General features: G+C 35.4%; 1 protein-coding gene across 1 annotated transcript in view; it reads left to right on the top strand.

Moving 5' to 3' along the window:
• Positions 1-367: 367 nt before the first annotated feature.
• TRDN (triadin) overlaps positions 368-13889 on the top strand; it is a gene marked incomplete at both ends in the record, with an annotated part of 195594 nt that continues 182072 nt past the window's right edge. Inside the window, one exon of the mRNA XM_079550350.1 lies at positions 368-389. Coding sequence (XP_079406476.1) covers positions 368-389 — 22 coding nt within the window. The remainder of the gene's footprint in view (positions 390-13889) is intronic.

The raw sequence follows: 13889 nt of genomic DNA on the forward strand, positions 1-13889 counted from the left end.
TCCATGCTTTCCTTCCCTGTTTAGAGATGAGCCTTTCTGCTGTTTGTTTGCCATGCACATGGTTCTTAGGATATTAGAGAAAACTCACTGGAAGGCATGGCTATTTTTGTTAGAGGCTGATACTTAAGACTGAGCTTGAAGTATTGCTGCTGGAAGGCCTGAGGTTGCTCGGTGAGGGCAGGAGTCTGCGGAGGAAAGAGAAAGTTCAGAGGGGCACAAAAGAAGAACGAACAGAATTAGAAAAAGTGGAGTACCTCCCTCCTGATTGTTCTGCAGCTCCTGCAAGAGTGAGCAACCCAGAGGTATTATCTAAGCTGCCACTGTAGATCTTGACCTTTTTAACAGAGTATCTCTTACCATCATCATCATGGCCGAGGTTACAGCAGAAGGTACGGTAACTATTTTCAAATATAATTTAACAAAAATGATATGTACTTTGACAGTGCAATTGAGCTGGTGTGTCAATATGATTTATTGCTCTTAGAATACAGTTCTTTCACTCCAGGATCATTTCAACTGTTTGTTGGGTTGCTTTCTTCCTCTCTTTCTTGTCTTTGGGTTGTGGTGTGTTGTTTTTTTTTTTTTTTTTTTTTTTTTTCCTTTTTCACTTGTAGGCAGAATTTTTACCAGTTTCAGAAGCAAGTTTTTTGTACACCTCTAAAAATAGCATTAGTCTCATATGCAGAGCAGCTCCAGTGGAGTGATACAAGAAAGAGGAATGCCTGAATGCCAGGTGTTTCCACTGTTAATTGTTTTCTCACGTAAATCATTGGTGGTCCCTTACAGGCAGAAATATTCCCAAGTATAAACAAGGGAGCTTAGTTATTGGCCCTGATTTTTTTATGAAGTGCAGAGCATTTGTGAACTTCACATCAGGTTAATGCAGGGTGAAAGCTACTTGTCCTTCAACCCTTATTCAGGTAAACTTCTAAAAGAGTCAGTGAAAGTTGTACTGAAATGATTATTCCAGAGTTTGGCCTGCAAGAATGAAAGGCAGTTGTATAACCTATAAATACATATTCTACAGTATGAATATTTCATGTACTTCAATATTTCCTGACCATTCATATTTAAATAACATTGTAGATGCATAACAATATTTTATCAACCACAGCGAGACAGAATATTTTTAAAACTCAGCTTCTTTAATACTGATTTTTTCAGTTCAATTTCATTCCTCTCTTTTTATTTCAGTGTGGATTACTCGACTGTTTATCCAAATTTAACAATGACACCACATACACACAAAAAACAGAAAAAAGAAAAAAAAAAACAGAAAACCCCAACAACATACAAACAAACAAAAAAAACAGGCACAAAAGTTTAAAACATTCTTCTGAAAGTTATTTTTATTCTACTTGTCAAGGTTATGTGCATTTTAGTGTACCAAAGTTGTACTTTTTGTCTTCTATTTTTCACTATTATTTTTAAGAGAATTTGTATTAAGCAGTATTAGAGAGTGAACCAAATTGTCTTCCAAAAATTCATGTTAGAAATATGTCAAACTGTACAATCCTTGTCTGATGTCTGCTTAACCACAGCAAGTAGACAATGTGGGGATGATTTTCTGATCACCAGTTGAATGGATCTATAAGCCACTTCTGGCTGCAAATACTGCCAAAACACGTATCTCTGTATGACAGCCCTAATCCGAATGCTTGCACTAGTTTATTTGGAATTTCTTAATTGGTTTTGTTGAAAACATTGATTACTTTGTAGTTGTTGTCAGGAAATCTATGAAATTACATTTGTTTTCCAAAATGTGTACATTAACACCATCACTGTTAGAGGAGCATTGTAGAATTACTTCTTGCGATGCTCTCCAAGCAAAACAAAGTAAAAAATATCAAGATTCTTTGAAATTTGTAGCAAGCTTAAATGACTTTTTAGTCCAAAAGTGTATTTTCAATAACTTAGCTAATCAAAGAAAGAAGATAAAAGATCCTAAAAAAAACCCAACAAACATGGGATCTGAAAATGTTTTCACAGTGTTTACGAGTGCTCCTTAGCTGTCACAGTGCCTGCTTTTTTGCTTTTGTGCAAATCAGTAGACTTAGGTGACAAGAGGCATCAATCAGCTCCTCAGTACCTGTCTTTCAGCAGGACAGGGAAATTCGCTAGAGACTAGCTGTTGTTCTTTTGTATATTTGGAATAGGCTTATGTTGATTGGCTGATTTTTAAACTTCATCCATGAGGTGGAAATTGTACTCATGGTAAAAAACTAAGAATTCAGCCTGAGACTAATGTTCCACTGCAGTTTATTTTCCTCTGGGGCTACTCCTGGCAGTCACAAATAAATCTGAAAGTTTAGGTCTAAAATTCAGCAACTTACAGTTTCTGCAAACAAACAAACAAAAAAAGTATGTCTTGTTTTATATAATGCCTTTTTGATTTTTATTTTTTTTTATTATTCTTATTTTTTCTCAGTCTGTTATTTGCTCAGGTCTTAATGATTTCCCTAGGTTTAAAATCCTTGCTCCAAGTGGTTGGAATTCCAACCTCTGTTTTGTAATGTCAGCCACATCTCACTCTTTGTCCATGGAGTAACATTCTGACATATCAGAGTGTGTATAGCAGTGTGTAAGGAGCTATGCAGGCCTTGGGTCTGCCATGGCCAGTGTGGCTACTGATTTATGGAGGTGGTTCAGCCTGGGCATATTGATACTATTGACACACATCTCAAGGTATTTTCTGACAGCCAATGCCATGGCCTATGGTAGGCAGATACATTGGCTTGATGGAGTGCTCTTTCAGGTTGACCTCACTGTAATGACAATGACAAAATTTCACTGAAAAATGTATTCACAAAGCAACAACTCCTTGAACTGTAAGACTCACATGCTGTCTCTACATTATCATAACAACAAATTGTATGATGTTCAGATTTACTGGTGAAGTATACCTGGCAAAAGGCAAAAAATAATCTGTGAAGACAGCAACCTATTAATATCCTGAGAAAGCTGCCAGGACTTAGGTATCCTGCTGGTAAATATTTAGAAGATTCCAAGGGATTATCTTCAGCATTCTCATATTACAAGTAACTGCAATCGCAGAGTTGCACTACTGAAAGCTGGAAGTCCATACAACTGTGTACAAATAAAAGTTCAGTAGAGATATGACTACTCTGTCTTTGTAATGCTCTCAGTAATTGTAGTAGTTATTATTTATAATAATTACTATTATTATTATTATTATTAATTTCAGCTGCTGCTGAGATTTCTATAAATGTCAAAGACTTCTATGACCTCTTAGGAGCTTGCCTGGAAAGACAGGGGTATCTATTTATGCACCTATGCTGTGCTTATGAACAGTGATTGGCCTGGGCTCTATGGCACACACAGTTAGAGCTGCCACCACTGAAATATGAATACAGAAACCCTTGTTGCTCTGAGAAATGGCTTGTATCAATGTACAGCTTTATCTGTATGTGTACGATAGCTGCAGCAGCTGCCCTATACTTGGTCATTTCTACTTGCCCAATCTACCGCAGGTCGCAGAGCAAAGCTGATGGCCATCCTCTGGCACATTTTCCTCCCACACATGGAAGAATGAGCAGAGGCTTAGAAGCATTCAGAGCCTCTCCTTGCTTCAATGCACTGGAGACTGTGCACTGATCTGTTCCAGAGAGGTGAGGAGAGTAGAAAGATGAGGTTTCTCCTCCAGCTGTTTGTCTGCCACAATTTATTTCCCCAGTGGAGCAAGAGAGAAGCAGGCATCGAACAGAAATGTGTCAGTGAGTCACAATTTGGTCCTTATTTTATTGCTGAGAGCTATGCGACTACACATTTTCTCAGAGTAGGCTGCAAGACAGGTGAGCCCTGAGGCTACAGGCAGCTTGTCAGTGACAAACTCCAAATTAGCTTGTGACTTTTGGTCCTCGTCTCTGGCTGTTTGATAACTACTGAAAGTCTTAAGATGTAGAACATTTCAAAAAGCAGATTTAATGTGATCTGCATGTTTGAAAATGAATATACATTAAACCTGAAAAATATGGGAAATAACGTGCAAGAGCCAGCAGGTAAAGTGATAAAGACTTGCAGAGGGCAATGGCCAGAAACTAGCAATAGTTTTGAGAAGGCAATAACTAGCAAAGTCACTGTTGGCTACTTTTCATGGTAATTCACAAAGTGCTGCTAGTTCTGCTGGCAGCAAAAGCAGCCTAGGTGAATGAATTAGGTTAGATTATTTGGTGTTATAGTTCATTTTGATTAAGTCATGTGAGATGTTTCCTGTCCTTTGGTTAGACTGTTAGATTTAGAAAGTTTATATAGAATTTATTTGCAAGAAGACAATTTGCAATATGAAAGGATATAATCTTTTTCATGCCTCAGGTGTTGACAAAGAAGAAAATAGACTGCCTTCTGCAGGGAAAAGAGGAAATAAAAACAGGATAATTTTGGCAATGACTTTTTTGAAGCAATCATTCTTCTCCCATTCAAAAGTAAAGTCAACAGCCTTATTATCTGGAAAGAAAAAGAAAACTCAGGACTGCCTGTAAAAATGTAAACCTTCCAGGGTAACAGAAGCTGCATATTCTCTCTGAAGTTCCACAAAACTTGGTTTTCCCTCTGCCTATATTTTGAACACCTGAGCTGATTGGTCTGTCTGGCACTTTGTAGCCTGAGGCAAGCAGGCCTGTGACCAAATTTGCTAACCTAAATTTCAGGCTTAAAAATTAGAGGGCACTTTTACTCACAGCTGCAACACTATGCATGCATGCTTAATCAGTACAGAGACTTAACAGACTTTTACGTTAGGGATCCCTCTGGAAAGTGAAATTAGCTATGGACAATGGGAAGGCTTAGAACATGTAAACAGAGCATAATCTAACATGCAGTGACACTGCCCTGTCATGGTCTAAAAATTGACTGTGCACAGCTAACTTGTGTTTATGAGTGTGTTAACGGTGTGAACACAGGTTGGACCATTTATTTTATTATTCTTTTTTTTTAAAGATCTTTGTGCTCAGCAGCATTTGGAACGTTTTTATGGTTACTTACATAACGAGTGAGATATAAAATCTTGGCAACATTTTCAAATTATGTGTGTCCAGCTCCCACTGATTCCAAAATGAAATCTGTGCAACCTGTTAGATTCACAAAAGCACCAATCAGGTACCTAATCCTAGAAAAAAATCTATAAATGTTTTGAGAGGTTCTGCTCATTGCCTACAATGTAAACACTAAGGGGTGGATTCATGCTGCTTCTGCTGCCATAATTAAACCTTCAAAATCTGAGCTCTGTTCTGGAGAGCAGAGTTTGATTTAGGTTAAACTGCATTTCATAATGCAGGTCTGGCATCAGTCCAGGACACACTGAGGACAGGGAAACTGGAGGTGCCCTCTGCAAGGCAGGGCAGCTGCTTGTGGGAATGGCAAAGCTTTCCTGTTCTCTCTGATGCCAGTATTGGCTGGTTTCTGCTCTGCTTAAGCAGATTGAAGTAGTGGACAGTACTCACTTTACTAGCTTAAATGATATTTAAAGCAGAAGAGGGTAGATTGCTTTAAATTAAAATAATTGAAAAACCTTTTAAATCACCAATTTTAATCATGATTTAAATCAACAAACAGGAAATAGGATTTGAAAGCAGCAATTTTAATATTATTTTTGCTTGTTTTCCAGGAAAAAGAATGAAAATGAGAGACTGATTTCTACTGGTTGATTATTAATAACTTTAATGGCTTGATCATAGTTTTTCATTTAAATAAAAGTGAATTTGTTAGAAAGTAGTATAAAAGTGTAGCCCTTACCACATGTTCTCTTACTTTCAAATTAATTTTTTAAAATATTAATTTTTAAAAGCATTTAATAAAAACTTGGGTTTGTTACTCAAAAAGTAGCAGCAATTGTATTTCCTGCGTTCCCAGAATGTAGCATCATTTGAGTAGAACTTATGAAGAACTACTGAAAATGAATACTGATATGTCTTCAGCAGTTGCAGATGTATAGATAGTGAAAAACAGCAACAATGGCTAAGATCACACTGAGAACAGAGGGCATGAAGTAGATAAGGGGGTCTGAACTTTAAAGTTACTACACCTAAAGACTTAGCTTGAAACTATGAATGTCTAGCTATGCTTCTCATCCATTTGATCCCACAGTCATGTTCTCTTGGCAGCTTGAAATGTTTTCATTCAAAATTTAGATTGTTTCATATTTTGGTCTTAGCCCTGTCTCTCTATACAAATCTTTGGTGCATTAAGATAGAACAGTTTAGGCTTTCGATCACTGAGTGGAAATATGCAAACTCACTGGATTTTGAGAAAAAGAGCTAAACTAACAGAACAGATCATGTAAGGTATACACGGATGCTAAACAGCAAAGCAGTAGAAAGCACTGGATTTTTTTTTTATTCAAAACTGTTTCATACACTGAATCTACCCTATATAACAATTATAATCAAGACAGTTCAGTTGCTCAAATCACGGTCAGTGTTTGCTTTACCCTTAGGAATCTGAGTGAAAAAGCTATGGTTTTAAGTCCTTAATAAGCACCACTCCCACTTGAGTCCTGCGTTTCCTTTGAGCTTTTTTTAGAATCAGTTTTACAGTGTCTCTGGACTGAAAGTTCTGCTTGGTGCTACATGAAATCATTTTCCATAAGAATGAAAATACAAAATGCCAGGCATAGAAAAACTTTCTCACCGTAGAAGTCTCCTTTTTCTATCTTCAAAGATAGTATTAAAAAATCCTTTACAAATATGTAATGAGTAAAGACCTGCTACTGCCTGTACATGCTTATGTTCTCACAACTTCAAAAGTATCTCTGTACCTTTGCCTGCAGTCAGATTGTCAAAGGCACAATGAATCTCAGCTTTTGTAGCCTCCTTTGGTATGTAAATTAACTCTTTTTTTTCTCCTTTATTCTATTATGTAGATTTAAGTTGTGGTTCTCTGTGCATGTCAGGAAGGCTAAATCTTGTTTCAATCTCTGCTAATTCACAATTGACACAATTACCATAAATATAGTTTTCTGGTAACTATTTTACTGTTTCGGACGCATAATTTTACACATTATTCAAATGTTAAGATCCTCGTTTTACTTGGGCTTTTTCCTCCTATAATGGCTAGAACCTTAGTTGTTAGTTTTGGCCTCAGATTTATCTGTGTAATTCCTACTGAAGTCAGTTGGGGGATGTAAGCATGTGACACATATTACAACAGCTTAACATCCCAAAAAGGCAACATCACATGTATGATAAAGTTCAAGCTAACTACTTCATAATTTTTAAACTTCAGTATATAACCAGCAATTGTAACTTGAAATCAGCATAACTTATTTCAACTGTTTTTGCTTGTTTTAAAGAAAAACTTTAAATCTTTTTCTTCTTAGAGATTTTTCATATTATCATTCATGGTAGGAGTTAAAATTGTGAGCATTTCACGAGGTGTAAAAACCATACTCATGTCTTTAAAAATTTACTGTTGCTTTTCTTTTATTTTTTCACCAAGAATATTGTTGTGACTATTAATAGCTAAAGGTCTCTGACAATTGTGGCCTTTTTCTGCATGGCACTGCTACATGACTGTATGGCTGACTACCCTATCACCTGGTGCAGCTTCTAATGCTTCTAATCTCTGTGTGTCACAACCCCTACTAAAGTTGATAAAAATGTTATTTTGGTAGTAGAGTGTGCATTCTGAGGTACAAGGGTTTCTGCTGCTTCAAAAAAAAGTGATTTGACAGTGCTCAAAAACTTTTCTCCTCTCCCTTTCTGGTGTCAATATGTTCATTTTTTTTTGCTCCCTATTCTGTCTTGTACTTCACACACATATGCTGGTATGTGTACATGCACTTCTGGCAGATACTGTCCTCTTCAAAGAGAGGTGACATAGTTAGTGGGCATTGCGAGGATGAACTGATGACTGGACTTGGTGATCTTAGAGGTCTTTTCCTACCCTTATGATTCTATGATTCTATGATAATAGTTATTTACAAACGTTGTAAGGTTTTAATGTTATATCTACTGTATCTGCAAACTCAGCCACTTTCACCATTATTATTTTCATTTATCCGTTTACATTTTCTTAGCACTTTTCAAATATGAACATCATTTCATCTTTCAGATGTTCCTTCTTTCTCTGAAAATTCCTGGGCAGACAGATAATTTGGTTTTATCTTCTTCTTAAAATAGGTGTAGATCAGTTCCATTGGAGAAATTGTATTGTCAACTGTAGTCTGCTGGAGGAAGAATTTTCCAAGTGAAATTATTTAACTAGTAAAAAATCCTCTTTATAATGCTATTACGTGTCATTTCCTATTCAAGAATCTTATTTTCAGCCAGTTTTACTTCTCCCTGTCATCTTGTCATTGCATGAATAAGCAGGAATTAAGACCTTTCTTCTTGTCCTGTAGGAGGTTTGCAAAAACTTGTGCAGACATTTCAGCTCTCGTTTCTGTAGCTACACAGGACATTAAAAAAATGGCTATGATTAATATTAGTTTATTGCATTTACAATTAGAAAGGAACAGTAAAATAAATCTTGTATTAGTAAATCCTTAAAAAATTCCCTAGATCTGTTTCCCACCCAGCAATACTTATTTTCTCAGATACCTGAGCAGCCTGCAGCACTGTATAATGTGAAGATCAATCCCTAGACTAAAAACCAAAACTAAATAAAATCACATATATCTTTTTTTTTTTTTTTTTTTTTTTTTGTCATAAGTATAGCCATCTAAGATCAAGTTAGAACAAAATTGCATGATGTGTGCTAAAAAATATGTAGTATTTACAACTTTGAATTCCTAGTTGTACACTGCATTCCTCTTGTCGGTTTTCAACTTGTAACATAAGCAAAAACACAGGTATGTGCATTTTCATTTAGAATATGCTTTATTTATGTAAACATCAAGTAAGCACAGAATAGAACATGAATGCATTTTAAAATAGAATATTTTGTGTGTTCTTCAAATAGAGAAATGAGGATTTTAAAATCTTAAAGCCTAGAGCACTTCATGAAGAACTGCACCCTGTCTTAAGGTCTGTGATTTTGCAGGATCATGTCATAAAACCTTCAGTATCTTCAGCGTGCTTTCGAAAGCTTGCTTCATAGTAATAGTTGTCATGTTAGTTTCCTCACTAAAACCTAAAACAGTTTTTGTCAACTGTCCCTAAGGAATATACAAATGAAAAATCCTTCCTACAGATTCAGTAATTCAATTAGTGTCAGTGAAAACTCTGCTAATAGTTTGTGCTTTTAGAGGATTTGTGCTCTGCAGTCATATTCTTGAACATCACATCCCACCATTTTTTTCTACATCAATTCTATTTTTATTCTACTTTTACCACTTACTGTAAACTCTTTTACATTTGAGAACTCACTGAATCTGTCAAGTTAATGCCTTTGAAATCACTATTGTTCCCGGTACAAACACAGTCCTTGTTATTTTTAAGGTTTTGTTGAGAATTGTTTCACTTTGTATAACTGAATTATTTGAATTCTTCAAAAGGTAGATACACCCACTTAGATCTTTCATTTAAGTTATCTTCATGGAGTTTGCTAAATCACTGAATTTTGTTTAGGAAAATACTTTCTTGTCTTCACATATAGTCAGGACTTGCTCTTTGCTTTCAGTATTTCCTTTTCTTTCATTCTTTTAATTAGAAGAATCAAGTGTTCCTGCTACATCAAATGTAGAAATATTATCTTTTATTCTCACAGCGATTGGAGAGAATATTTTCAATGATTTTGAGTAACACTAGGACTACAGTGTCTCATCGACTGAAAAAGTAAAACATGTTTTACATGAAACAGCATATATTTTTAGTTAGTAAATTGCTCACTAATTTATGGTTGCAAAAATATTTCCAACTTGTTTATGTTCTATGACAGTGAAGTGGTAGGATGTGGAATTATAAACTATTGCATTTCTTACTGACTTAACCAGTATTTCATCAACAACTTTCTGGACATAGATATGAAGCATGTGAACTTCCCAGCAGACTACTCAGACTATGCAGACTACTCATTTTCAGCAGATCTCTTGCACAAATATAATTTTACTGGCTTGTGCTCTTCATCCTTTCCTTTTCATGTCCATCATCAAAATTTACTCAGTATAAAAGTTATCTTCCTCACCTTTCAATAATATGAATCTAGCTCTGCTTTCTTGCACTTTTATCCTATGCTTCTTTCTGCAGAGAAGTAGCGCCTGTCCAAAGGTGTGCTGTGCATAACACAACCCCCAGAATTTGTGTTTTCCATGACAAGCTCATTTCCATAACACTTTCCTTATGCTCACAGAATCTAGTAAAGGCATTTTCAGCACTCGATCACAGGAACGAAGATCTAGAGATAAGCTCTAGATACTTAATGATCTCCCGTTTTTTCAGTGGCTTGGAACAGCACCCACTGAGGATAGAATACCAAAGGACTGTCAGATTGTAGTCCACCAGGGAAAGCAATTCTGGAAATGGAGGAGAAAAAAATCTAACTTGACCATTTGGAAACCAATTTTCATTTCTTTCCTCCAGTACATGTCTCATGAATGTCCCTTAAAAGCTAATAATACCACTCCTGAACTAATCAGCAGCTTGAGTGGGAGGTCACTGTTGATCTGAACTTGAAAACAGGCTCAGCTGTAAATGAGACATCAGTCTTATTTAAGTTTTATTTGTCTGCTTATGTGGTGTGAAGCTTTTGTCATAGTTCTTAATGGTGGAAGAACCCTAAAGGCATTTTAACATTTCTCCAATACTCCTGCCAAAGGCAGCCTGTCTGCGTGGGTCCTGGGGAGTACACAGGATGCTGTGCAGTATGTGGGTAAATTCTTTTAAGAATTTCATCCTACACAATTTCTTTCACACTTCCGCGTGGCACCTGCCCTAAGGGCTAACAAATAAAATGCCAAGAGATGATCAAAATTCTGTGTTCTGTCTAACTTTTGACCCTCCCATTTCTTCCCTTCCATTCCAATATATATTATAAACTGATGAAAATAGAAGTCTCATTTACCTTATTGCCACAGTTGATTATTTTTTTCTTTTTGTACTGTTTGTGCTTTTATTTTCATTCTAATCACAACAGGGTTAAGTTACAGTAGCAAATGTCTAATGGCCTGCTTCTATTTCAGCATTCTACCATGTGAATATTGCACACTATTAGTCATTCAATTATTTTATATACACTTTGCATCTATTCTCATCTTCCATTATAATAGTTTAATAGCATTCGGAATGCATTGTACTTTTCTGGGGATGAATTGTGTTAGTGAGTGAAAGATTATCATTTTTGTGACTGTAAGAATATAGTCAGTGTAATCTGTAAGGCTGAAATATCGACTGTAATGTAAATGTTCATCTTCAATAAATGTGAAAGTATGCATTTTTTATTTATTAGTACCTATCTAATTACAGCTGAAGCTGCACTCTATTGATATAATAGAAAAGGAAATTAATAAAGAGAGGTTAGATAATGAATAGGCCTTTGACCAGAATATAACAACCTGTAAAATCTTGCAAAGATATACACAGAATAACTGAGTAGCTCTCCAAAGCTTTCTTAAAAATTTAGAAAGGACTATCAACTTCAAAATCTGCAGAGGACGTCTCTATCTCTTTTCATTATACTAGCAAAGATATGAGTTGAGGTTGCTGTATTAATATTAAAGAAACTTCAGAGAACTGCTTGAAAGTTTTCTGAAATAAGAAAGTAACTGTAGCTTTGATATACTTAAAATCCAAGATTAAAAATAAACAAAAACTGAAAGAAACTTTATACACACATTGAATGTATACAAACACCTTCAAAAGGCAGGCAAAGGAGATAAACAGTAGCATTCAGAGAAAATCTGTGATGTATTTTGCTGAAACTTTACACAATGTAGAGATGTAATGAGCCAAAAGTTAGAAGGAGAGATGTGGGATCAGTTCTGTCTCCTGCCGATTTCCAGTATGACTGGAACTATTGACTTAATTGCTTCATTGCTTCCTTCCTTTCAAGCGAAAGTAGTATGATCTTACCTCGTAGTGAGCTGGAGGAAGATATATATTAGAAGACTAGAGGCAAATACATCCAAATCTGAATACCTTTAAATATACATGGAGCAGTGCTGTGTGCCTTGTATATGACTTGGGACAGTGTGGATGTAAATCTGAAAACACTGGGTTTACATGGGACATGTTTAAGTATAACAGAAGCTCTGTGAGTACTGCGTAGGTAATTTGAAAAGTAATAACAGGCAGATAAATGTCCTTTCAGGTGCTGTTTCTGTTTCATTGATATAGCCCTGGTTAATCAAGGAACAAAAGAGGTGTTTTTTTTTTTTTTTTCTGTTAGTTGAAGGGAAATGGATGAAACTGACACAAATATGTATAAATATTCTTTTTAGTTATCATGCTTGAACTTGCAATGTAAGTATACAATCTTCTCTTTTCCTGCTGCCATAAGAGTCGGGGTAGGAGGCACATAAAAAGCTGCTGAGCTAAGACTGAGGTGAGATGCCAGAAATTTTGTAGAGGTCTTGCAAGTGTCTGATGTGCATACAAGGCACCCTAGCTGGGATGAAGCTTTGCAGCACCTGCTGTTTGCATGGGCTACAAATATGTGATCTCCTACTATGTGGATTTGCTATTGCAGAGAACCTGTGGGGGGTATTACCATTTGATGGCAGCAGAATGATTTTGTGGTGACTTTGTGCATGTTTCCAGCAATTGCTAAACAATATTTGGTTTAGAATCCATGAGATGAAATAAGGAAACAATCATTCCAACTAGACCAAAATTTTTCCCTGGTGTATCTAATTTTCTGTTCCAGTTTGCAGTAACATAGCAAGGTCATCTTAAAATGGAGACCTTTATTTTCTCAAAATTAAGTCTTTTAAACTGTGCTGAGGTGAGATTTTAAGATACTGATTTTTTTTTATTATTCCATTAAAAAGTGGAAAGGCTTACTTCTGCTCTAAGATACATCACTGAGATTTGAGGACTGCTTTGCTGAAATCTGCTTAGATGTTATTCAGTCTTCCATGACCAAGTAAGGGGGAGCTCAATTTTGTGTCTAATGTTTTAGTACAGACACAAGAAGTAAGAGAGGCTATGGCCTTGAGAAATATTCATATTCTGAAAATGTAAGTAACTGGATGACCTATCAATGCATAGAGCAGGAAGATGCTCAGAAAGGGAATCTCAGAGTTGTTTCAACAATTTTGTTCCATCTTTATGCTAGCACTAATTAGACAAATGCAACTAAAATGAATTAAAATTAATGAACATTTTGCAACATTCTATGCTCTGCACAGACATATATAGTTTGAATTTGTTTTGTAAAATTAAGAATCTTATATATTTTTTAAATGTCACAGGGCTATTATTAATTTATTCTCCCCATTTTGGCTTATATGCTTAGGAGCTCAATGTAAGTGGTATAAAGCATACTCTGTTCAGATAGATACTAAAAGTATTTTTAAAAATCATCATTTGATTTAGATATTTCTGGATCCAGAGAGGAATTCCATCTATCTATCAAAATAAATTTAAGGGACTCTTAACTTACAAGTAAATCTTCCATATAAATAATTTTCAGGATTAAGATGACACTTTTCTGAATCATTTAAAAATCCAACCATGGATCAAAATTATTTTCCTTTCCAACATCTGACTTAATACTGAAAACATTCTCTTCAGATACTGTAGCTTTTATGTAGGTAAATATTTCTATTTTCAAGAATGTAGGGGAAGCCATTTTTACTTTTTATACAGCAAGCTAATACTGGAGAAATACATATATTCACAAATATAGGAACATATCGTGTACAAACACTGGCAATTTTCTACATAATGAAAAGAATGTTGATTTTAAATTACCTCATTATTTCTTTATGTGAAAACCATTAAGGTTGAGTTTTTGACTCAATATATATAGAAAGTAAAAAGCATTATTTTGGGATT

This window comes from Tetrao urogallus, assembly GCF_951394365.1.
Source record: "Tetrao urogallus genome assembly, chromosome: 2".
In the NCBI taxonomy this organism is placed as follows: Eukaryota; Metazoa; Chordata; class Aves; order Galliformes; family Phasianidae; genus Tetrao; species Tetrao urogallus.